Genomic DNA, 26,784 nt, shown 5'->3' with positions numbered 1-26,784 from the left:
GCCTGTTTTTTTAGGTACTCCTGGTTTCACATATACAGAACACAAACTGCGACTTATTACATAATAACAATAATAACCAATCATAAAGTCATGATACATGCAGTACAGTTCCAGTCGTAGTTCTTTGACTCAGAGTGCAATATGCATTAAGAAACTACGTAATTCCTACTCTCTCTCTCTCTCTACCTCACTCCCTTTCTACGCACTCTCCCCCTCTCCTTCTCCCCCTCTCTCTCTCTCGCTCCTTTCTACGTCTCTTCTCTCCCTCTCTCTCTCCTTCTCCCTCTCTCTCTCTCTCTCTCTCCTTCTCTCTCTCTCTCTCTATCTCCTTCTCTCTCTCTCTCTCTCTCCATTTAAAGGTCAAGGTCTTTACCATTGACAAAACATCGAAACATCGAGAACCCCTACTTTTTTCTTTTTGATTCAATGAATAAACGGCTGGGTCTCATAGCTTAATCTTTAAGTGATATATGACAACGTTGCGACAGAAGTTAGTAAAGGATTTTATTTATTTATCTATTGTTAAATGTCACATGCAGTACACTACACTGACTCTCTAGGCAGCACAGCTGATGTTTGAGAGTCATCAGTTAGGGACTTAGGGACAGACAAATACATGGCAATGGCAATTTACACATCACTACTTGTACAATGTTAGTATCAATCATTAAGTCAATTTTATTTATAATCAGTCATGGTTGATGAGCTTTTCATTCGTCTTTCCTCCAACAGATGGAGCCCCGCTGACGACTGTGCCTCCCCCAACACCCTCCATATCTGATGAAACACTGAGTCAAAATGAGGATGAAGTTGGGTCTGGCGAGCAGAACGGCAAAGGTGAGATACAAGACAGATTTCTGATTTAACATCGTGCACTGGTGCTTTCATGAAAACGTAGATGTATGGAAATATGATAATAATGATAATGGTTTATAGGTCAGAAATTACCCGTGCAATGGCAGCCAGTGCTGAATTGCTGCAGGGTTTACAATTGTATAATACAGAACAGATACATATTTGCTCCACACTGATGATGACGATAGTTTGAGAGGGTTGCTTTGTTTCTGCCCATCTTCATCACGTACTGATAATTTAAGGAACCCTTAGTTCCGAAGTACATTCTTCAAATTCAGTGTTGTCCTTTCTTGTGTCTAGTTTTGGTATTTGACAGACAATAAAGAATGTCCGCCAAAAATATTTACTCAAGCAACTGGATAAGATTTTGAAACAGTCAGACGTTCCAGATAGCATCCGCTATCTTTCGTCAGTGACTAAAGAAGGATCTTGTAGAACTAGGTTTTATGCCAAAACTCTGAATAGATATGTTATTACCTGGATGTCTAACCTTCATCAACGAATAAAGAATGACAATGCAGCAAATAAGGAAAACCAATTACCGGTTGTACCAAGATGTAATGGCATCATGTTCCGTTTTTATGCATGTGAAGAAAATTGTTATGCCATCGATAGATGAGAGTTTTAACCCTGTTGTGTGTGTCATTGTGTGATGGGTCGAATGTAATTTATTTCAATAAGATGTATTCTTTTGAAGTATAATATTGGGCCAATGTTTTTTGTCGGTGTCAGTTGTTTCAACTTGATAAAGCGACGTTCATATAGAAGCTATGATGAAATCATTCCGTTTGATTTATATTTGTTTTAGAAGAAATAAGAAGTCAAACCCAACCATAGTCAACCATAGTTAACATAGAACTTTCATAGTAGACTAGATAACTATGTCGATTCTCATGTATTTCCATGTACTTGTTTGTCTGCAATTAGCCTTCGGGCATGAACTTGCAATAAAGTTATGTATATTTTATCTCCTTATAGAGCGAGAGGCGTCCTACCTGGCTACTTACAAGGGATGGCACTACTACAAAGTACCTGTCACAGGGAAAATGACGGCGACCAACGTGAAGGCTGCGTGTGAGGCGGCCGGGTACGTCACACCATGTCCCGGGGACAGCGGGTGCAGGTTCTCCTCCTCCTCCTGCGTCCTCACGGGCCTGCTTGACTGTGACCACCCGATGAGGGAGGTGTCCCACGAGCTTTGTGGCTCGACTCCGAGCGCAGACCGCTGTTCGAAGCTGCACGGTGTGTACCAGTTCATGCACAAGTGGACTAAAGGCGGCGCTTGCGGCTCAGAGTCCGGAAGTTGGTGCGCCTATGGAAGCTATGTACGGCGGGACCGATACGCCTTCTGCGCAACATCAGGTATTGTGAGAAATCTTATCTATAATGACAATACTTAGTAACTGTTTGCTGTAGTGCGAAGCTTACAGGCTTCATTACGGGATGCCAGTACTAAATAGTCTGGGGTCAGTTTTCTTCTTCCTACCGCGTTTATCTCGTGCCGGGGGCTTAACGTCCAGTTCCTACGGCTAGCAGAGCCTGTTTAGGTCGGACGGGGGACCCTCCCTTTAGCGACTACCCAATCTCCACCCCCGTTCGAGGTTACAGAGTAAGGATGTTGCACCTACCACAGGACTATGAAGTTGTGAAAAAGGACAGTTTTCTAGTGGGCTGAATCATGATGGTATTCCTGACTTTCCTCTTAACCAAATAGATTTCATTATGAAGTTGATCATATCTACAGTTCTGAAATTTTCTTTCCTGTCTGAGAACTCACCAAACCCTCCTTTTAGGATGGTCACCGTAGCGTGCAGAGAGGCATAACTACTACTTAGATGGGGACGTGCAACATACGATTCAGGGCTTATATATTTGAATTTAAGCGAATAATGCCGTAAAGCCCCTGTCACAAATAAGAAATTTAGCTCGGCCGACGTGTTGGCGAGCTTCAAATGTGCATTTTCGGACGAAGTACGGCCGACGTCCTGCCGATTACGCGGGCTTCGGGCGATTTTTAGAAATCAAAGTTGATCCAAATATTGGCCTTTTTACCACTGAGGTTAGTCGATTCTGACTTCGCCCATGTCCAAGAGATGGCACCATCCCATGCGGGATTTTTAATTTCTAGTTTTCGACGGACGTACCCGAGATTTTCATTGGAAAATACGGTCGACACTCGGGCGATTTTGAAATTCGGCGAACTTCGGGCGATCTACAAATTCGGCCGACACTCGCATGAATTGTGACGCCGGCTTAAGCGCCATAAGCATTTTGTATGTCTTTCCTGTTACAGTTGGAGCCCCACAAACGACAGCCCCTCCCCCAACTCCTTCCGTTTCTGATGAATTACTGAGCGACGATGAGGACGACGTTGGGTCTGGGGAGCCTGATGTCATAGGTGAGATACAAGACAGTTTGTATGTTTGGGGTTTCTAAGTTACCATTGTGATTGATCCTTTGACTCCTTTCACTAAAATGGTGATCTGTGGAAAGAAAAAACATTGATTGATAACATTTCTCTGTTTCTGTCCTTATTACAATGCAGACGATGTCGGGTCCGGAGAACCTTACATTCCAGGTGAGACACAAGACTAACTGTCCCCCTTCACAAAAGGTTCTCCTTTTGCATATCTATCTTGAAGTTTCTGCTTCGATTCCAGCAATCTTTCAAAAAAGAAAAGACACTAACGTTCATTTAGAAGTTATGATAAACAACAATCCTTGTCCCAAATCGTTCAGTTTTATGATTTGACATGTCATCTCCTTATAGAACGGGAGGTGTCCTACCTGGCTACTTACAAGGATTGGCACTACTTCAAAGTACCTGTGACCGGAGAAATGACGTCGGCCAACGTGAAGGCTGCGTGTGAGGCGGCCGGGTTCGTCACGCCGTGCCCCGGGGACCGCGGGTGCAGGTTCTGCTCCTCCTCCTGCGTCCTGACGGGCTTGAAAGATCGCAACCCGATGAATGAAGTATCCAAGGAAATGTGCGGTGTTAGTCCAAATGGTTGTCCGCTGCTGCACGGTGTGTACCAGTTCATGAGCAACTGGGGGAAGGGTGCCTGTGGAGTAGAGTCGACAGAATGGTGTGCCTATGGCTATAGGAACCGATACGCCTTCTGCGCCACAGGTATTTTGAGAAATCGTATCTATAATGACAATTATAAGTAAATGTTTGCTGTAGTGCGAAGCTCACAGGCTCCATAAAGGGATGTCACTACTAAAGAGTCCAGGGTCGGTTTTCTAGTGGGCCGAATCTATAGACATGATTGTAATAACCAAATAGATCTCATTATCAAGACGACCATATCTACCGAAGCCTGATATCTTATTTCATTTTAATTATCCACAACATTCTCCCTTAGTACATGGCAAAATGGAGACTAAGGATTACATAATGTCTCTTCTTTCTTGACTGTTGTTCTATCATAGAACAGAATGTTACAACCGCCACACCCCACGATGCAACCACTGCACCAGACGATACAACCGCTGCACCTAATAAAGAGCCGAGTAAGTAAACTTCATTAGAGGCAGCAAGACCTGTCTTTTGGATATCAGTATGTAAGGTAGGAGTATTGTTATGATGATATGATGTATGTCGAGAATATGTTTCTTTAGCCTCCGTTGCAGGCTCTGAAGCGGCTTTTCGGGGGCTAAATAATACACTTTCTACGGGGTGGCTGCAGAAAGTGTATTATTTAGCCCCCCAAAAGCCGCTTCAGAGCCTGCAACGGAGGCTAATGTTTCTTATCTACGAGTAGAATTACAGAAAATGATATATTTTCAAAGGAGCAATATTCTTTACTCTGTGTTCCTTTAATCCACTTGCTATTAACAATTGATAATAACCAAATTTGTCTGTCGTATGTAAGTTGTTCTTAAATCAATCCAGGGAAATAGAAACTTGAATCACCCCAACCGTCCTATATGTGGTATGTGTTGGCGATGAAGAAAAGTGGTAAAAATGGTCGGTCTTAAGATGTTGATGTAAATTTCTTCTCAAAATGCTATTTTGCGTTATTTTGCGTTGAACAGGGAACTGCTGCGGTGACATACTGCGGCAGGCCACGGAAGTAGTCGACCAGTCCAGCGGCTACAGGGTTCCGGACGGCTGGACAATGTGCTACATCGACGCGCGCGACACCGCCTACCACGACACCCCGTGTAAACAACTGCTGAAGGGAATTCCTGGGTACAAAAACGCCGAACAACTGCTCGCAGCCGGGGGGAACTTCGGGTGCTGGCACGGGCATAGCGGCGACTCTCCCGGGCCGGCGTTTGCGTCGAATAACGTCATTTATCAGAGCTGTAGAGATGGTCTCCAGCAGGAAACACAACTGTCTGCGTGGGACGTGCGAAGAACCACACTTGGAGTCTGTATTAAGAGCACCCTTTGTGGTAAGTAACGCATATGACTACTAATTAGATGGGCGCGTACAACATATGAGTCGGGGCTTATATATTCAAATTTAAGTGAATAATGATGCAAGCGTCATGAGCATTTTGTATGTCTTTCCTTTTAAATTGGCGTCGGTATGGCATAATGGTTAGAGCGTTGGACTTGAGGTCCCGGTTCGATACTCGCCATGCCCCGACGTTGTGTCCTTGGGAAAGTCACTTTACACGAACTTCCCTGGCGGTGGAGTGACGCCCACCGAGCCACTTTGGCTAATTTGTCAAAATGTGTGCCAAAGAAACACAGTACGGATTTGCCACCATCTGCACATTGACATCCACCAAGAGCCGTTGATTTTTTTTCCTGTTACAGTTGGAGCCCCGGAGACGACAGTTCCTCCCCCTACTCCGTCCGTATCTGATGAATTACTGAGTGACGATGAAGATGAAGTTGGGTCCGGGGAGCCTTATGTCATAGGTGAGATACAAGACAGTTTGTATGTCTGGGGTTCCTAAGTTACCATTGTGCTTGATCCTTTGACTACTTTCACGAAAATGGTGATCTGTGGAAAGGAAAAAAATTGACTGATAACATTTCTTTGTTTCTGTTCTTATTACAATGCAGACGATGTCGGGTCCGGAGAACCTTACATTCCAGGTGAGACACAAGACTAACTGTCCCCCTTCACAAAAGGTTCACCTTTTGCATGTCAATCTTGAAGTTCCTGCTTCGATTCCAGCAATCTTTCAAAAAAGAAAAGATACTAACGTTCATTTAGAAGTTATGATAAACTACAATCCTTGTCCCAAATCGTTCAGTTTTATAATTTGACATGTCATCTCCTTATAGAACGGGAGGTGTCCTACCTGGCTACTTACAAGGGCTGGCACTACTACAAAGTACCTGTGACCGGACAAATGACGTCAGCCAACGTGAAGGCTGCGTGTGAGGCGGCCGGATACGTCACACCATGTCCCGGGGACAGGGAGTGCAGGTTCTCCTCCTCCTCCTGCGTCATCACGGGCCTGCTTGACTGTGAACACCCGATGAGGGAGGTGTCCCACGAGCTGTGTGGCTCAACTCCGAGCGCAAACCGCTGTTCGAAGCTGCACGGTGTGTACCAGTTTATGAACAACTGGACTAAAGGCGGCTCTTGCGGCGGCGCTTGCGGCTCAGAGTCCGGAAGTTGGTGCGTCTATGGAAGCTCCGTACGGCGGGACCGATACGCCTTGTGTGCAACATCATGTATTTAGAGTTACGAGAACATTCTTCAAACAGTGACTTAGGAAAGGTTAGCGAAATACGCACCTCCAAATTTTCGACGACTCCTGTCCGTCTTGTTCACGGAGTGGCCTAGTCTCGCGAGAACACGAGACTAGGCCGAGACTTGTGACGATCTTCTTGCCTAAGTCACTGTTTGAAGAATGTTCTCGTAACTGTCATGAAACGTGACTGATGAATTTATTCAACAGGTATTTAGAGAAATCTTATCTATGATGACAATACTTAGGAACTGTTTGCTGGCTCCATTACGGGACGCCAGTACTAAATAATCCAGGGTCAGTTTTCTTCTTCTTACCGCGTTTATCTCGTGCCGGGGGCTTAACGTCCAGTTCCTACGGCTAGCAAAGCCTGTCTAGATCGGACGGGGGACCCTCCCTTTAGCGACTACCCAATCTCCACCCCCGTTCGAGGTTACAGAGTAGGGATGTTGCACCTACCACAGGACTAGGAGATTGTGAAAGAGGACAGTTTTCTAGTGGACCGAATCATGATGGTATTCCTGACTTTCCTCTTAACCAGATAGATTTCATTATGAAGATGATCATATCTACAGTTCTCAAATCTTCTTTCCTGTCTGAGAACTTAGCATACCCTCCTTTTAGGAATGTCTCCGTAGAGTACGGAGAGGCACAACTACTACCTAGATGGGCACGTACAACATAAGGTCCAGGGCCTATAGATTTAACTTTAAGCGAATAATGCAGTAAGCGTCATGAGCATTTTATATGTCTTTCCTGTTACAGTTGGAGCCCCACAGACGACAGTCCCTCCCCCACAGACGACAACCCCTCCCCCTACTCCTTCCATTTCTGATGAATTACTGAGCGACGATGAGGACGACGTTGGGTCTGGGGAGCCTTATGTCATAGGTGAGATACTAGACAGTTTGTATGTTTGGCGTTCCTAAGTTACCGTTGTGATTGATCCTTTGACTCCTTTCACTAAAATGATGATCTGTGGAAAGGGATATATTTTGATAAAATTTCTTTGTTTCTGTCCGGTGGGTCCGGGGAGCCTTATGTCACAGGTGAGAAACTAGACAGTTTGTATGTTTGGGGTTTCTAAGTTGCCATTGTGACTGATCCTTTCAGTAAGATGATTATCTCTCTCACTCTCTCCCATAGCTTAGTCAGCCGTAGGGGCAGCGTGATTATCTGTGCAAAGGAAAATATTATAATAACATTTCTTTGTTTCTGTCCTTATTACAATGCAAACGATGTCGGGTCCGGAGAACCTTACACACCAGGTGAGACTTAAGACAAACTGTCCCCCTTCACAAAAGGTTCTCCTTTTGCATGTCTATCTTGAAGTTCCTGCTTCGATTCCAGCAATCTTTCAAAAAAGAAAAGATACTAACGTTCATTTAGAAGTTATGATAAACTACAATCCTTGTCCCAAATCGTTCAGTTTTATGATTTGACATGTCATCTCTTTATAGAACGGGAGGTGTCATACCTGGCTACTTACAAGGATTGGCACTACTTCAAAGTACCTGTGACCGGAGAAATGACGTCAGCCAACGTGAAGGCCGCGTGTGAGGCGGCCGGATTCGTGACGCCGTGCCCCGGGGACAGCGGGTGTAGGTTTTGCTCCTCCTCGTGCGTAATCACGGGCTTGAAAGATCGCAACCCGATGAATGAAGTATCCAAGGAAATGTGCGGTGTTAGTCCAAATGGCTGTCCGCTGCTGCACGGTGTGTACCAGTTCATGAGCAACTGGGGGAAGGGTGCGTGTGGAGTAGAGTCGACAGAATGGTGCGCCTATGGCTATAGGAACCGATACGCCTTCTGCGCAACAGGTATTTTGAGAAATCGTATCTTTAATGACAATTATAAGTAAATGTTTGCTGTAGTGCGGAGCTCACAGGCTCCATAAAGGGATGTCACTACTAAAGAGTCCAGGGTCGGTTTTCTAGCGGGCCGAATCTATAGACATGATTGTAATAAGAATTTTCCCTTTCCTCTTAACCAAATAGATCTCATTATCAAGATGACCATATCTACCGAGGCCTGATATCTTATTTCATTTTAATTATCCACAACGTTCTCCCTTAGTACATGGCAAAATGGAGACTAAGGATTACATAATGTCTCTTCTTTCTTGACTGTTGTTCTATCATAGAACAGAATGTTACAACCGCCACACCCCACGATGCAACCACTGCACTAGACGATACAACCGCTGCACCTGATAAAGAGCCGAGTAAGTAAACTTCATTAGAGGCAGCAAGACCTGTCTTTTGGATATCAGTATGTCAAGGTAGGAGTATTGTTATGATGATATGATGTATGTCGAGAATATGTTTGTTATCTACGAGTAGAATTACAGAAAATGATATATTTTCCAAGGAGCAATATTCTTTACTCTGTGTTCCTTTAATCCATTTGCTATTAACAATTGATAATATCCAAATTTGTCTGTCGTATGTAAGTTGTTCTTAAATCAATCCAGGGAAATAGAAACTTGAATCACCCCAACCGTCCTATATGTGGTATGTGTTGGCGATGAAGAAAAGTGGTAAAAATGGTCCGTCTAAAGATGTTGATGTAAATTGCTTGTCAAGTTGCTGTTTTGCGTTGAATAGGGAACTGCTGCGGTAACATACTGCGGCAGGCCACGGAAGTAGTCGACCAGTCCAGCGGCTACGGGGTTCCGGACGGTTGGACTATGTGCTACATCGACGAGAGAGACACCGCCTACCACGACACCCCGTGTAAGAAACTGCTTAAGAGTATTCCTGGGTACAAAAACGCCAGACAACTGCTCGCATCCGGGGGGAACTTTGGGTGCTGGCACGGGCATAGCGGCGACTCTCCCGGGCCGGCGTTTGCGAGGAATAACGTCATTGAGAAGAGCTGCCAGGATGACGTCCAGCAGACCACAAGACTGTCTGCGTGGAACGTGCGAAGAACAACACTCGGAGTCTGCATCAAGGGGATTATGTGTGGTAAGTGTGGCATAAATCACTGCACGAAATGGCCTCGGATCCTGACGTGATCCGGAACCTAAGATCCGAAAGAATCCGAACGGATCCGGGGCCGTATATTTCTCGGCGGGCTAATGCGCATCCAAACATTGGGACTTAAGGTACCACTTACACAAGTTGTGTAAGTACGTATTTGCACAACTCAGATATGCAAGTGGTACATTGAGTCCCAATATTTGGATGCCAATAATAGCCTGCCGAGAAATATACGGCCCCGGATCCGTTCGGATTCTTTCGGTTCCGGATCACGTCAGAATACGTCAGGATACGTCAGAATACGTCAGGATACGCCAGGATCTGTGGTCATTTCATGCAGTTACTGATGCTAAGCTGAAGGGCTCATTCAACTCAACATCTCCTGGTGAACTGCTGTACTTTATTTTAATTAAAAAAACATATTTTAAGTGACTGCGTATAATTAACTCCGTATAAGGCATTTTGTTCGGTGCGTCTGTATGTTTTCGTCTGTTTGCTTTAAGCATAGGTTTTGCTGTAATAACTTAAGATAGTACAGATAGATTGTAATGCTATGGGTTTGTGTTGGAAAGGCAAAGATCAAGGTGCCGGCCCTCCTGGCAATTTAGTAATATTCGTTTTGCATTTTTTTTTCTGATTGTCTTAGACATGATGCGTGTTTGGTTTTCAGTAGCAGATTTTGATGTCATGAAGAAGTGGTGGCGGGTTGAGCCCCCTAACATTTATTTTGTAACTGCAGGGGTGTTTTTGTTAAAAAAAAGAAGGCAGTAAGGTTGATGAGCTTTTTATCTGTCTTTCCTTTTACAGTTGGAGGCCCACAGACGACAGTATATCCGCCAACTCCGTCCATATCTGATGAATTACCGAGCGATGACGAGGACGACGTTGGGTCTGGGGAGTCAAACAACAAAGGTAAAGCCCCTGTCACACTTGTGCGTGGGTCACAAGCCCGCATGAGTTGCGTTTTAACATGTTTTTGGTTTAGGTTAAGTTTGCAGCCGAATAAGTAATTTCCTTGGTTTGGTAACCAGACTGCCCAACGATGGGTCAAAGCAGAAAAACATCTTCTTCCCCGCAATATTTACTTAAACCAAAAAAATGTTACTGTGGAACTCATGCGCACTTGAATATACGCAGGGCCCTAGATTAATGTACAACAGGAACACACATACATATTTTTAAAAGATTGTTCGGTTCTTGGTGGCAAATGGTCTAGGTGTTGGCACATCGGCAACTAAATCCGTAGTGTGTTTTTGGGACACTTTTAGACAGATTAGCCTAAGAGGCTCGGTAGACGTCACTTCGCCGCCAGGGAAGGTCGTGTAAAGAGCCTTTCCCAAGGGCAAAACGTCGGGGCATGGTGAGCATCGAACCCGGGCCCATTGGTCGGTTGAGTCCAACGCTCTAACCGTTGCGCCACACCGACGCCACACTTATATATGTAGATATATAGATATACAGATAGACAAAGACATAGATATATAGATATAGAAATATAGACAAAGATATATATTCGCCAAAAATAGTTACTCAAGCAACTGGATACAATTTTGAAACAGTCGGACGTCTCAAACAACATCCGCTGTCTTTCGCCAGTGACTATGTGTGAAAATAGGATACTATGTGTAATGGGAGATTTGGTAATAGGGAATAAAGGGAAGGGTGGAATAGCGAGAGAAGGCGAAGGCGGAAGACGACGATTTCCGCATCACTCATACCGGAGGACCATTTGCTGAGCATAGTAAAAAGTGGATGCTGTCAGAAACGTCTGACTGTGTCAAAATTTATCCAGTTGCTTGAGTAACTATTTTTGGCGTATCTTACTACCTGGATGTCTAACCTTCATCAACGTATCAAAGATATATATTCTTTCCTTTTGTTGTGACAGGGAAGAATCTGGCTCTTGGCAAAACGACGGAGCAGTCTTCCCTGTGGGACGCAGGCTACTCGAGCAACGCGGTTGACGGAGACCGCAGCACGAACTGGTACGGCGCGTCCTGTACTCACACCGCGGCCAGCCTTCGTGACAACGTCTGGGACGTCGGTACAACAAACCCCTGGTGGTACGTGGATCTCGGCTCATCGCACCCGATCGGCAAGGTCTGTATTTGTATCTATATAGCCGGTACAACCGCCATTCGGCGTAACACACCAGCTTCGCAGGCACGCGGCGCAGCAGCAGCTGGTTATGTTCCGCCGAACGACCTATCACGTCTAACCTTCGCATATCTAACTGCATGCATTGTTTAAAGCTGTCTAATGAGGATGCTTCCACGGTACTTGGTTGTAACGAGTTCCACCATATATCATCGTTCTAGGAAAATACGATTTTTTTAAACACATCAATCCTAGGTTGAAAAGTCTGATACTTTAAGGCATGGCTATTTCTTGTCCTTTTCTGGACAAGGTCGTCATCGTCAACAGAAGAGCGCAGAAAAACTCGGTGACAGCGAGAATCACCCCGTTCGAACTTCACGTCGGAAATTCGAAAGACGTGGGGGCGAACCCGAAGTGCGGGCGAAGTCACGTTTTCCCCGCGGAGGAAGACGAGATGGCCGTGCGGTGCGGAGGGATACACGGAAGATACGTCGGGATCCGCCTCCCCGGAGAGAACAGAATCCTGACGCTGTGTGAGGTAGAAGTGTATGCAGGTGAGAAAAACAACAGGACAATAGAGTTAACTATTTGTGCTACATATACTTTAGGTTTGCTATGTTAGTTTACCGATTACGGGGTCTTTTTATATATATGAATTGGTATTGAATTTTACTTTTTATATGAGTTGAATATGTGATAGTTGTGTGCCGATTTGTTAAAAATAGAGAGAACGCTAGCGACCCAAAAAACACCCCTCCCAATGAAATGGTTTGGCTACCCTGCGACGTCACAAAATCAAGATTGCGCCCACCACACATACGGACGGATCCAACAAAGGTTTTACTACGTAAACCTGTAACAATGTGCCGGGAAGAGAATGCCTTCTGACAGATCGCCAAACCTGCAGTAGAGATCTAGATCAAAAGCAAGCGGATTTAAAGAAGTTACCTTTAAATAATCTTCAAGCAGATCTCCACTGTGCCAAAATCATACAAGCTAGCCAGAGAAGCTCCAGTCAGCCAGAGAAGTTGTCAGGCACCGTCGTTGCAATAAAAACTCCTTCTGCCAGCTGGATACGGTCTTTGCAACCGTGAGGTCTGCTTGGAGACTACCTTTAAAGGCAGTCGGAACTTTTCAACTTCGATTCATGTCGCTTGAGATCAAAGGATTTACTTGAAATTTAGGATTTTTAAATTGAGACCACCCTAACGAATTGACAGAGACTCTGATCGGTAGAACCAGCGATACTACCGGATTGCATTCAATCTCTGCGCTATCTCGTGGGCTCTTTTCTTATAGCCTGACAAATCGCGCTCCTAGCGGCCGCCGGTCCTGTAACTGCCAGCCCCCAGCACCCCGGCCATTACAGGGGTGGGGGTCAGTAACCTCCGGCCGAGAGTTGTGTAAACACAGGCTACTTTCCTTACAACAGGACAGCGTTTTTGTAGTCTATATTTTCATATTCATGTCATTATCACATTATACTAATCTCTAGCCACTGTTAATCTGTCATTGGAGAGTGTGTAAAATAGAATTTGAATAGTTTTACCACGCTAGTAAATGTTTGGCTACCCGAGGGAAAACAAGCGGCGGTGGCTACCCGAGGGAAAACGCAGAGTTGGAAGACCTCACACAACTTTATTGACATGATTGAAAGAGACACTGGACTCACAGGTTCTGCATTGTTAACTGCCATGAAGGTCAGATCGTACTGGAAAAATTTTATTGATTGTATCTCACCAAATTAAATCCGCAAGCATGATGATGATGACTAAATGCTTGTTTTCTCCACTGGCGACATTGTCACCTTTGACAGAACCGTTCCCGAGTGACGATGAAGATGATGATGTTGGCTCCGGAGTACCTGACGAGTCAGGTAAGGAACTAAACCATCCTACAGTTGACATAGCGTACATGTATATACACATGGTCCGGGCAAGTTATTAAACTTCAGACTGTGTACTGATTTTATTTGATGTTCGTTGAGTGATGCTAGCACTTGGGGGGGGGGGGGGGTCGTGTAGCGTAACTGCAGTGTGTTCGACCCAGAATTGATTTATTATTTCATTTAATTCATTTAATTTAGAATTAACACAGCGGTCCGGGGTTCAATTCCCCTGACGCCACCGATGTTGTGCCCTTGGGAAAGGCAATTTACGCGACTTTCCTCACTTCACCCAGGTGTAGAAATGGGTTTATTGTTCTCTGTACGTGGCACCGTTAAATATAGGATAATCCTTGTATTAGAAATATTGTCTGCTCATATATTTACACATGTACAAAGAAGCGAGAAGAAGTCGACTCTACTGGACTAGCTTAGTTTAATAACACGTTTTGTCTACCCTATATGTTTACAGCTTGTATTGTTGTATTATGTCCTTGTATGTTCCATGTGTTAAGTTAGACGACCTGTACCTAGCCCCGCTGGGCATGAATGCACAATAAAGGTCTTTTATTATCATTATCATTATCAATATACGATTTAAAAACTCGAGTGCAGTGCCATGTCGTCCTTGTCTGTCCAAGAGAATAAATAGAAAAAAAACAGTACTGTCCTTTATAAGAACGTTTTCCTTTTGTATCCTTACAGTTGATCGTCTGCCTTGTGCCCAGCACCACGTAATAGACAATCTGTGGAGACATGTGAGCAATACGAATAAGAGTCAGACGTGCGACGATGATAGCAACATAAAGAACGGCCAATGGCATCGCTTCATGAGAGGAAGACGCAGCATGATGATACCCACGGAGCGCCCCCTATCGACCCGTCGCTGCGGTACACACGCCCCTGTGTGGATGAAAGGACGGCATCCAACCGTAGAGGAGGGTGTCGTCACCCGAACCGCGTGCGCGTTCTGGGGAAATGACGAATGTCACTGGTCTTGGGAGATCGACGTCATGGCTTGTCCTGGCGACTACTACGTCTACAAGTTACAAAAACCAACACACTGCAATCTTGCTTATTGCACAACATGTGAGTAATACTATGCTTATTGTCAGCCATTACAAAACGCCATATCTACAGTGTGTAACTAAGTGGTGTTTGACAGTCGCTATGCTAGATACTAGTCGCTTTAATCTGTAAAATTTTGGACTATAGATCCGCATACGTAAAATACGTTCAAACGTGACCGATACGACATATTTTTCAAAGACAAATTTATTTCATGGAAAAGGATTTAACTTACTCCAACATATTTGAGAACTCTTCCAATTTTAGACCAGTCCTCTCGTCTCGTTCAGGATAACTGAAAACCCCGTTGCTCAGTACCCGTCCCTTTCCGGAAGTCTGACGTCATCACCAGCTAGGTCAAAGGTGAATGGAAGTCTGTATCGACCCCCGTCATTCTGTTTTCCCATAATGAGTATTGCAAAGAAATGCAAATACTGAGCTCATCTTCTACAACTACGTTTGGGAATTCTGTATCATAGTTGATAAGTTGACCTTAGACAGATCTCAAGGCACCCCTAGTCTGCAGTTGTCTGCTGTTTTTGTCGTAAAAAGCCATTTTGTTTCTCTGTTTGTATGTTTCTTTGAACCTTTGTTTATTCATGATAAGCTCAAATCGGCATGCAGGTCGCTTTTTTATTGAGGTCACGAAGAAGTAAGGGTCAGATAAATCTCGCCTTCTTCAGATATAATAATAATACTGTTTTTTTTTCACATTCAAAACAGTGACAGGGTGGCAGGGTCCCATGTAGGGACCCTGAATTGGTCTGTCAACTTTACACATTTAAAACATGTTTAAAACTACATTATTGCACACTGTTGACAGCACATACATTATTACAATTAAAAAATTTCTTCCACTTACTTCACGAATTAAAAGTTACACACATTCGTAGTGTATCGAACTAAGCTCGTGGCAGCCGGTCAGATTCACAGTTCGTTAAGGCTTGTTGTCCTTGTTCAGCAGTGTTACGATGTATGGTATACTACTGTTTCTGTTTCTCAATTGGATCAATTCGATCCGTGAATGCCTTAGTGTTGGAAGAAAGTTTAGCACTGTTTTATGATTACTAATAACACAGATGAGCTTTCATTATACATCATTTATTGTCACTGGCTATCAATGTCATTTTAATCCGCAGACGCGAGCCTGCAGACGACAGTGTCCCCCGTGACGACAGTCCCCGTCCCAACTGCACCTTTCCCGAGTGACGATGAGGACCATGACGTCGGTTCCGGAAAAGCTGACGATTCAGGTGAGCTGAAACAAGATATTGGGCACTGGTGCATAAGTTGATGTCCGTTGATCAATTAAGTGTTAATGACCTTCCCCAATGTATATATGGTGTCGTAACACCTGGTCATATGCTATAACCAAAAAGAAAACCTCCCCCTCTACATAATGGAACGGTCGAACGGGTGTGTTATGGCGTCATAACACATGGGCGATGGAGGCTTCTGATTGTTCGACGCCATCTGGCTATGTGATAATTAATGGTTAATGACCCACCCCGGTGTGTAATGCTACGGTCGCGATTGGAAAAGGGGGCCCCGCTGGGTAGTTCATGGGATGTTTTGGGCACTTTCGGGCGTGACCCCTACGTGGCCCCGTGGGACACATTGCGGCTGCCGTGCTCAGTGTTTCCGGTCCCGGCCGGGACCCAGAGTCATTTTAACCTCGTCTTAAAATCAACGTGGGACCCGGTAAAAAAGCAGTGAGCTAACTACGAGAGCACGGGAGGTATCCCCCCACGCCCCCAACCCCAGTACCCGGCCGGGATAGGACAACACCTCCGACGGGCACGGACGCAGTTGGGACCGTAGCATTAACGACGACAAGACGTCTGATCAGTAACCAATTAGCACGGAATAAACCACCGAGTGAGCGAAATACTGTCCTCTATGACAGACAAATCTTTGTTTCCTTACAGTTGATGATGGACCTTGTGCTGAGCACTATAACCTAGATGGCATGTGGAGAAATGTGAACAATATTGAAGGTACCGTACATGTAAGGAAGAAATGTGACAAGAATAGAGGCGAGCTAGAGGATGGCCAATGGCATCGCTTCTCGGGAAAGAGAGGTAGCGACATGATGATACCCACGGAGCGCCCCCTATCGACCCATCGCTGCGGTACACACGCCCCTGTGTGGATGAAAGGAAGGCATCCAACCGTAGAGGAGGGTGCCGTCACCCGAACCGCGTGCGCGTTCTGGAGCAATGACGAATGCCACTGGTCTTGGGAGATCGACGTCATGGCCTGTCCTGGCGACTACTACGTCTACAAGTTACAAAAACCAACACACTGCAATCTTGCTTATTGCACAACATGTGAGTATGCTTTAGCCTCTACCAGGCCCCAGAGGCGGCTGGAAAGAGTAGAAACAGGCCAAATAGACAGAAAAACATGAAAGAGGAGTTAGTTTGCTATAGGGGTACAGTTTGCCGCTCTGCCCGTGGATGGCAGACTGGACCCTCTCTCCGTAGCCAACTCCCTTGGCATACTATTCACTCTATTAGGCCAATTTCTACTATTTTTCCAGCCATCCTGCGGTGCCTGGCAGAGGCTAAGTATGCTTATCGTCAGCCATTACAAAACGCCATTCTACTGCTCGGGAAATTCCCTACCCCATTTTGGCCGGAGTGTTTTCATCCACTCAAATCGGGGCATGCTCCTACTCTGTTTCGAAAGATGTGGTGGGTTCTTTTACGTGCTCAAGGTGTGTGACTCTCCTCAAACACGGGACCTCCGTTTAACTTGAGCTTATCATGAATAAACAAAGGTTCAAACAAACAAACAAACAAACAAACAAACAAGCAAACAGACGTCCTATCCGAGGGACGTCCCTAGCCGTCCCCTCCGAGTACGCATGCGTGGTGACAGAAATTTCAGATGTCAACCTTCATTTCAAGCTTGCAGCTGTAGTGGTTATTCGTGAATAGTTTCATCAGGTTGGCAAGTCACTGAATAAAAAGACTCTTTTTACACAAACAATAGATTTATTCCACAAACGTTTCGGTGACCATCTGTCACCTTCTTCAAGGCAATTCTGACTGGTTCACATAGTACGTTTGGGACCGCATGGTGCTGTCGTCACCTGTGATTGTACATATGTAAATATTTTGCGTTTGGGAATGCATCTCATTATGTATAAGCAGCAACACCTGTGCTGCATTACTATGTGAACCAATCAGAATTGCATTGAAGAAGGTGACAGATGGTCACCGAAACGTCGGTGAAATAAATCTCTTGGTTGTGTAAAAAGAGTCCTTTTATTCTGTAGTGGTTATTGTTTTACCTTTCGTCCACAGATGTAACCCCACGAACAAGAATATCATCCCTGAGGACGATTCCTACTCCGACTGAAGCGCCACCTAGCGAAGATGAAGATAATGCTGATCCCGAAGATCTTCGCGGTTCAGCTTACACGTACGGTGAGTAAATTGTAATAATCTTAAACATATTCTTTCATAACGAAAAAAAAGGGTCAACTAGTACATATCTAGGCTGGTCCCAGTTCCTAGTTGTCGGCATAAGGTTGTTTTACCGGGCCCAGTCTGCTTTATTGAACCGTTTCTGATAGCCTTTCTACTTCCGCTGCCACCCTACTTCCGCTGCCACCCTACTTTCGCCGCCGCCCTAGATCTAATCCAAGGCCGTAAACACACCCCGAGTGGACTTAGCTGTTTAGGCGGGCGGGATCACTTCCAGCGCCGTAGAGATATCGGGGAGCCCCCGATGGTATGGTTTCCAGGCTAGTACATAATTTATCCAACTTTGAACTGACAATTGGGACTTTTCGGCTGATTTCACGGAATGGACCCGTCTAATGCAGCTTCCGGGGCGCGACGCTGGGGACACGTGGCTGCAGTATTGCAACAGCTAAATAACCTATGTCGCCCCCCGTCTCTGTTCAGTGTCGGTCGAAATATGTGTATTTCCCTCATCACGTTGCCATTGGTTATATTGTTCACATTGTCTTCAATATTCAGTTGACAAAACAAAGTGAAATATTCTGTGATGCGCAAGACGTATCAGAGGGCGTCTACTACCTTTCATCGGTGACTGTGAAATATCATCATCATCTTGTCGTGAGAGCCTGTCACGGATGAACGTCACCCTCCTCCGCCAGTCCTCCCTGTCCTCCATTGCTCTCGGTAGTTCTTCTAAATTGCAGCCTGCATCCTCACACAGCTGCTGTATGTAGGTTGTGCGAGGCCTGCCTACACTTGCATGTCCATGTCACTGACGGAACGTAGTGGATGCATGCTACGTCTAACCGTTAACGAAATCATATCCAGTTGCTTGAGTAACTGCAAGTTAGCGTATCTTATTACCTGGATGTCTAACCTTCATCGATAATGCAGTTAGCCTACGTCATGGGTACGAGGGTCTGCCTGAAATTGCTATAAGTGCATGTCTTGATACATGTGTCCGTTTGTTTGTTTGTTTGTTTTATTGGGATCTCCATTAGTGTTCAATTATTACAATCTTACACTATTCTCCCTGGAGTCCATTCACATTGATACATTAAAATCAAAATACAAGAAGAAAACATATACAAATGATGGACAGTCATAACCAAGATCAAATTTGATACAAGACATCTACGATTGACAGACAGTAATGAACAAAATCAAATGAGATGCATTAAAAAGAGCGTGAGGGGTCAGAGGTCAACTTGAAAAACGTTTCGCTTCTGTTCTATTACAGTTAGCCATCTGGCCTGTGAGAAACACTATGTATTAGATGAGCCCTGGAGAAGCGTGAAGACGCACAGGGATAAAGAACACAAGTGCGACCAGAGAACCCGGCTGCAGCACCGACACTGGTACCGCTTCGTGGGAGCAGGCGGCGACATGATGCCAACGAAGCGCCCCCCAGCGACAAACCGCTGCGGTACACACGCGCCTGTTTGGATGACGGGAGCGCATCCAAACGTAGAGGAGGGTGCGGTGAAGCGAAGGGTGTGCGCGTTCTGGGAAGAGGACGAATGCCATTGGTCGTGGCAAATCTACGTCATGGCATGTCCCGGAGGTTACTACGTCTACAGGCTGCCGAAACCAAAAATTTGCGAGAGTGCTTACTGCACAACAGGTAAGTTACGAAAACTTTCTTTGGTATAAGGGAGGCTAAACTTAGAATTGAAAAGTCTACTATACTTTGCTAAATATACATGTACCCCAAAGTCAGGTCCTCACTTGTTTTACATAAGTCCGCCATAGTTGACGGTTCCCCCGTCATTTGTAACTTGTGCCGTTCTGACGGCTACTCGCCTGATGATTGACCGGCTGCAGTGCAAAGCGAACCAGTCAGACTTGCCCTGAGGAAGGTGAAAGACGGTTACAGAAACGTTGGTTGAATAGAACACTTGGTTGTGTACACAGAGTTAATTAAACTTTTGTTCAGTGACGTACCAACCTGATGAAACTGCTCACAGTTATATGTATGGGTACTATCATGTATATATTGATAAGTGCACATGGCAACTTCCAACCAAATGCTGTCATACTCGTCAGATTCCGTTGGTGTGGACGCTGAGGGGTCCGGAGAGCCAGAGGGTTCAGGTAAGGTATCATTGTTTATTGTTTGTTTTGTTCATTGTTTATTCGCATATGTACAATTGTAAAACAAAGATATACAGAGCAAAGAAAAACATGCAGGGAGGGTGGGTTGTTAAGAAGCCTATGTGGCTTTTAGTGGGCCTCCCCTAAACTAGACAATAGAAATTTTTACAGAATCAAATATCATTAGTTTGTCATCGTTGTTAGTTTTTTATGATACAGTATGAAGACAGCAATTGTAACAGGATAACTTCTGATGGTGCCCGTTGCTGTTACTTTAGGGATGTATACCATAAGTATGTTTTCATGTCCTGATTACGTGATGGAACGTATTTGATTCGGTTCTCTTTAAACAGACCGTACATCATTTTGACATTGATATTCTTACCTAGTTATACTGACAATAACGAATATACTCAAATATTAATCAAAATTTTGTAAATGCTGTTGTATCTTTCTCCATGCAGGTCCAGGAGAGCCATATGATGAAGGTAATGTTTATGTTACAATGTTCTGAAAGTTAAAAGATAATAACTCTCGTGGGGTCGCGCTAGATGTTATTTTCATGGATTTACACTTAAATTGTTATAAGCTTGCTATCGAGTCGAGTACCTGTCTGGAAGTTAAAAAAAAATGAAAGAATGCGATAGATTGAAACAATCCGACAAAAAAACGTTTTTACGATACTTGATAAATATACTGCCAAGCTACTTTCGCGTTCTACAACAAAAAAACTATTTTCAGACTTCTTTTAAATGTAATCTTACAATATATATATATATATATATATATATATATATATATATATATATATATATATATATATATATATATATATATATATATATATATATACATATATATATATATATATATACATATATATATATACATACATACATACATACATACATACATACATACATATATATATATATATATATATATATATATATATATATATATATATATATATATATATATATATATATATATATATATATATATATATATATATATATATATATATATATATATATATATATATATATATATATATATATATATATATATATATATATATATATATATATATGGTTTGTCAGTCGGTCCATAAAGACTATGACATACATAACTGCGTTAACAAAATTCAACAACAGAAAAAGTTAGTAACAAACTATTCAAACGATCGAAACATACATCGCAAAAGTTCGAGAAACAGTTCAATCAATCAGTCAAAGTTCAAAGTTCATTTGCCGGAGTTCGCATGGTTGAGTCGGCTGCTTGTCGTCGGCGTCTTACAATAAACCTTTTGAAACCCGCCTTTACACCAACAGATGACATCATCCGCCAAAAATAATTACTCAAGCAACTGGATAAGATTTTGAAACAGTCAGACTTTTCAGACAGTATCCACTGTCTTTCGTCAGTGACTAACGATAGGACTGAGAACACCAGCTTTATACCAAAACTCTGAATGGATATGTTAATGAGGTAAAGACAATTTAGGATGTCTTGAAGTAGTCTTCAAAAAGAAGATCAATTCAAGACAAAGTTATGCCAATAGTTCAATTAGCTACTGTTGTTCTAGTACAGTAACTAAACAGTTGCTTGAGTAATTATTTTTGGCGTATCTTATTACCTGGATGTCTAACCTTCATCAACAGATGACATCATCTTTGAAGGGTCTGAGGAGGAACCCTTGCCTTCCCAAGAAAGCATCAATGTCTGTCCGGAAAACAACGTAGTAACACTCCCCAGTGGTAAGGAATATGTCGCCGGTGATGGCACAAAGACATACAGAGACGCGCAGAAGGAATGCAGGAGGAAAGGCGGGATCGTCGCCATCCCGCGGAGCCAGGAGGAACAACGAGAACTGGTGTTCCTGAAGAACTGTGTCAGCAGGTCAGATGGGTTTGCTTGCTTTTTGTTTTGTTTTGTTTTGTTTTTGACAAACCTATAAGAGCCTAGTTCTAATTAATGTTTTGCTACAAGCATCCTGTCATACCCGGCCCGCCGATTATATATCTTAATAAAATCCTTGTCCCTCTGGCGTTTTTATACGGAATCTTCTTTTGTTTGCTCTTTGTTTTCTTTTGTTTCTTTTGTTTTGTTTTTAACAAACCTATAAGAGCAAGCCTAGTTCTAATTAATGTTTTTCTGCAAGCATCTTGTCATGCCCGGCCCGCCGATTATATATCTTAAAATCCTTGCTTGTCCCTCTGGCGTTTTTTTTACGCAATTTATTTCATTTATTTGAATTTCTAATCAGTTTATCGGCCCTTGACTTCATCTTCGCTGCTGAGGGATAGTTACTTTCGCATTCTGTACATGTGCGTTCTGCTGCGGTACCCCCCCCCCCTCACTGGACCCGCGGCTGATCAAATTGACAAAGCACTCAACGAATTTCATCGACAAAAAACGAAATCTTTTTAAGCTTTGTGTATTTGGTGTCTTTTAATGTTTGTTTGTATTTTTTGTCATACTTGTTCGTTTTGAATGATATTCCCGAAATAAAGTCAAGGGTGACGCAAATCCAGCTTAGGACGCAGCAACGCCGCCGTGCTGCGGGTCTTGTGAGAGAGGACGCAGCGACGCCGCCGTGCTGCGGGTCTTGTGAGGGGGGGGGGGGCTTAAACGCCGTAATAAAGAAAACCATGTTACCAGTTTTACGCGGGTCAACAGTTTTGATATTAAGAGATAGAGATTGTTGTTGATCCTTGGAAGCAATAAGACCAACAATGATGAAATATAATGTAATTTTTCATTCCAAACTTCAGCGACAACCAGTTCTGGCTGGGCGTGAGATGGAGGTCGGAGGGATGGGTGGACGGCAGGGGAACTCCCCTGGGCGACTTCACGACGTGGGCTCCCGGAGAGCCGGACGACAGATACAACGGCTACAGATGTGCGCACGTTGTCTATGACAGTAAAGAGGGAGACCGACGAAACAACTGGGCAGAAACCAACTGCAACTCTCTGTACAACTACGTCTGTGAGATAGAAGAAGGTAAGATTAGACGTAAAAAATCCCGGACACTCCCGCCCTACTCGACCGCAACCTCTGCTTGGAGAATAAGATTAGACCTTTCTCCCTCTAAGCCGCTGTCTGTTCTCTTTTAACCCTCAAACCACCGTAGCTTTTTTACGACTAATCTTACTGTATGGGGTCAAAACTGACCCCACAATCTTTTCTACAAATATAGCTTTATTGGTGACTATTTTTGTGGTTTGTATACATGTATAGTTTAAGTAATCTATAATGGACAGTTTGACATGATTAGGTGTGAATAATTTCTGCTCATTATCATAATTTATGCAAAAATAGGGAACATCGTCTTTTGCAACTAACGCTATTCAGACAAGCGGGCGCTTTTAAAGCCTGCGCCAACACTTGATATCATATAGCATCTGAATGTCTTACGCTAGAGCAACCAAACTTGGTCACCTTTGCTAAAATTTCGTTAGCAGCAATTTTAGTTTAATAAAATATCTAATTAATGTTTTCATGTTGCTATGGCAACCGGTTTCTTTGAGCCATATTTGGAAAAAGTCGCTAATTTTGGATTTTACAATGTAATTCTAGGGCTGTCTTTTTAAACTGCACTTATTTTCTTATATCAATACCAACCAATTTAATTCACTATCACTTTTATGATCTAATATTCATAATATATGCATATTTGATTACGTCACCGGTCAAAATCTAAGATGGCGGACGATATAATTAGATTAGCTATAACCGGCTATTTCAACCTCAAATTTCATCATTACCATCTTTATTCAAACAGAAACAATCTTAATATAGACGTCTTGGTCCATTTTTATTGTGTTATTAGGTTATATGATGAAAAAATGCATTTAGAATAATTCAAGATGGCAGAACCAAGATGGCGGACTTCGCTAGTGTAACTTGATATGAATATGATTTTTATGACGTCATTTTGACGTCGGTCCTGTTGCCATCTCCAAATAACGTCTGGGATATATTATGATTTATCATTCATAATTTCTATTTAAGTTTTATCGTGTACCTTTGAATTATATGGAAATACCCAATTTGTTGGTTTTCGTCAATAAAATCACATAAATAACGTCATAATACGTCCCAACGTCATTAATCTTTACGTTCATTTAAAAAAAATGTTTTTCCACGTTTCTACAAAATTATATTTTGCAACTATGATCATAATAACCCTTATCATACATGTTACTAGATGACAAGTATCAAACAATAGGGAATATGAGTGCAGATCTTGCTGGGGTCAGTTTTGACCCCACTGGACCATGCGTAAACTTTTTAGGATAACTTAATCACCAATGAGCCAATCTCGGTAAAAAAACTTGTGAGAAGTTATAAGACATATATACAAACAAACTCACAGAAGGAATTTTGTTTTCGACTCGAAATGTAAAAATGGCACATGTTGATATACGCCTGGGGTCAGTTTTGACCCCATACGGTGGTTTGAGGGTTTAAAAGGTTAAAATCCATTCCAAATTTTCGCTGTATAGGGGCGGTGCACATTTCCGATTCTATAGCCCTTAGCTCCGTGATTGCATACCAAATGTTGAAATCAGAGCCAAACTCGGGGCAATAAGACCGTCGTGGAAATGGTACAGACGAGAAGGCTGAGGTGGTTTGGACACGTCATAAGACGACCCCCACAAACACTAGTGTACAAAGCCTACAGCCAGGAGGTCGCTACCCCCAGACCCCGGGGAAGACCACCGAAGAGATGGAAGGACCAAATTGAGAAGGACACGGGCTTAAACAGTCGGGAAGCAGAGGCTAGGGCAAGGGACAAGACTGCTTGGAGGATCCTCCTGGAAAGCAAGGGGCCAGTTTCTGGCCTGAGCACGTAGACAGGCAGGCAGGCAGGCAGCCCTTAGACCACACAGGCCATTGCAGTAATGAGCAAGTGTTTCCAACTCCCATTCTCTTTTTCATTAGTGCTAAGTGCTGAGCAGAGAGTTATTGTGCATCTAGTTCTTACCTATTTACGTTTGTATGTCCTTATTATTATCTTATTAACACGATTTAGTACAAACATCAACCCATTCTCATCTGATACGTTTCCCTCCTCGGCAGGTGTCGTTCCTAACGCCAAAGCAGCGTCGTGCTCTGATGTGAAGTCTCTGTATCCTGCCGGCAAGGATGGCGAGTACACACTCTACCCTTTTCCAACGTGCAAAGATGTATCCATCCGCGTTTACTGCCATAACATGGCATCCGAACAACCGGAAGAGTTCCTTACCTTGCCTTCCGGCCCGGGAACTAACTTCGCCAACATCTACGCAGATCGACTGAGGGATAATTATGGAGGCCGGTGCGATGGACCACTACAGGTGAGTGATTGAGAGCTTACAAACCTACCTACGTATACCTTAAGTCCCTTGACCTCCGGGTCGTTTGGCGGACAAGGTAGCAATGGAGATGGACATCTGTCTCCAGGCTCGTCTGTTTCTTGTTTGCAGTCAGCCTTTCAGACAGGCTAAGGGACGTCCACTCTGCGATGTTATCCTGCCAGGATTTCCTCTGTCGTCCCCTACGGCGACCTCCTTAGCATCAATTTAATGGCTATATGTTTGTGTTTTGAAGGACCCGTATTCCAGACGCGCCGGAACCACGAAGTTTAGCAAGATCAGAATCAAGTTTGAAGACTCCAAGGTCAAGGTTGTTCGAGATGACTACACCTTCGCTACCACTGAAGGTACATCTGCAGGTTTCTATTGAAGGCATTGCCTCATTTTACTGTCTACAATGTAACTACTATATAGCCGCATACAAATTATTGAAACTAAAAATACTTTGAAGTGCCAACCATGTTTTAACTGGTGCTAAGCTGAGGTCATGGCAACATCATATATTAAAAAAAATAATGTGAGCAAATGTTCTGCAGTACCTGTCATTATCAAGGTCATTATATATTTATAGGAAATAAAATTTACTCATGCGTATATGTTGACCTTTAGATTATACTGAGAAGTTATATTGACTGTGTGATGTGTGATTTGCCATGTAATGACTGTGTGATTTGCCATGTAAAAACCGGTTTTTCTAGTTATTGTATATATTAAGTACTGGTTCGTTCTGCTAGTCCACTTGAGTGATGCTGAAGAAGAGTGATGGATGTCACTCGAAACGTCCGGAAATAAATCTCCGAATTTTCATCCAGTTGTAGAGTTTGAAATGTCTTTATATATTGACGTACAGACAATAATAACAATATAACATATGACTACTCTAGTCTTAGCTACTGACACTCTAACTTATTGGGTTCGGCTTCTTTTTCCGAGACAGTGGAAGACGAATGATCCAACTTTCCTGTAATAAAATATGTGGGTTTAATCATAACGACCTTTTGTTTGACTTAAGGCCACAACAACGTATCGTACGGGGAGGCCGGCGACTGTTACTCCTGGAAACAGGGATGTGCGAAGGGGACGTTTGTGCTGGATCTTACCGGGACGGGTCTCTCTCTGGCTCCGGACGTCCACTGGATCATGGAGGAACGCTACCCGGAGTACATCAGCATCAACGACTTGTTCATATCAGAGGACAGAACGGTTGGTCTTTTTTCCCATAATTATATTTACAATATTTACAGAAACCCGAATCTGACTTCCTTTAAGAGGCTCTTGAAGTAACGGAAATGAACAAAACGAA

The 26,784-nt window shown here is 43.5% G+C and overlaps 1 protein-coding gene across 1 annotated transcript in view; it reads left to right on the top strand.

Annotated features, from left to right (window-relative positions):
• The window catches only part of LOC136421443 (uncharacterized), a 31,847-nt gene that overhangs the window by 511 nt on the left and 4,552 nt on the right, over positions 1 to 26,784 (top strand). The window contains exons 2-24 of the mRNA XM_066408755.1: positions 733 to 837; positions 1,834 to 2,217; positions 3,149 to 3,253; positions 3,401 to 3,433; positions 3,626 to 3,985; positions 4,288 to 4,368; positions 9,123 to 9,485; positions 10,308 to 10,412; positions 11,389 to 11,600; positions 11,908 to 12,151; positions 13,414 to 13,473; positions 14,188 to 14,571; positions 15,690 to 15,803; positions 16,479 to 16,880; positions 17,862 to 17,984; positions 19,264 to 19,647; positions 20,070 to 20,117; positions 20,582 to 20,605; positions 21,782 to 22,019; positions 22,895 to 23,124; positions 25,207 to 25,463; positions 25,717 to 25,828; positions 26,494 to 26,684. Coding sequence (XP_066264852.1) covers positions 733 to 837; positions 1,834 to 2,217; positions 3,149 to 3,253; positions 3,401 to 3,433; positions 3,626 to 3,985; positions 4,288 to 4,368; positions 9,123 to 9,485; positions 10,308 to 10,412; positions 11,389 to 11,600; positions 11,908 to 12,151; positions 13,414 to 13,473; positions 14,188 to 14,571; positions 15,690 to 15,803; positions 16,479 to 16,880; positions 17,862 to 17,984; positions 19,264 to 19,647; positions 20,070 to 20,117; positions 20,582 to 20,605; positions 21,782 to 22,019; positions 22,895 to 23,124; positions 25,207 to 25,463; positions 25,717 to 25,828; positions 26,494 to 26,684 — 4,559 coding nt within the window. The remainder of the gene's footprint in view (positions 1 to 732; positions 838 to 1,833; positions 2,218 to 3,148; positions 3,254 to 3,400; positions 3,434 to 3,625; positions 3,986 to 4,287; positions 4,369 to 9,122; positions 9,486 to 10,307; positions 10,413 to 11,388; positions 11,601 to 11,907; positions 12,152 to 13,413; positions 13,474 to 14,187; positions 14,572 to 15,689; positions 15,804 to 16,478; positions 16,881 to 17,861; positions 17,985 to 19,263; positions 19,648 to 20,069; positions 20,118 to 20,581; positions 20,606 to 21,781; positions 22,020 to 22,894; positions 23,125 to 25,206; positions 25,464 to 25,716; positions 25,829 to 26,493; positions 26,685 to 26,784) is intronic.

Source organism: Branchiostoma lanceolatum, chromosome 1 (assembly GCF_035083965.1).
Source record: "Branchiostoma lanceolatum isolate klBraLanc5 chromosome 1, klBraLanc5.hap2, whole genome shotgun sequence".
NCBI classification, from domain to species: domain Eukaryota; kingdom Metazoa; phylum Chordata; class Leptocardii; order Amphioxiformes; family Branchiostomatidae; genus Branchiostoma; species Branchiostoma lanceolatum.
Note: the sequence above shows the minus strand (reverse complement) of the source record. Positions and strands in the feature narration are given on the sequence as shown.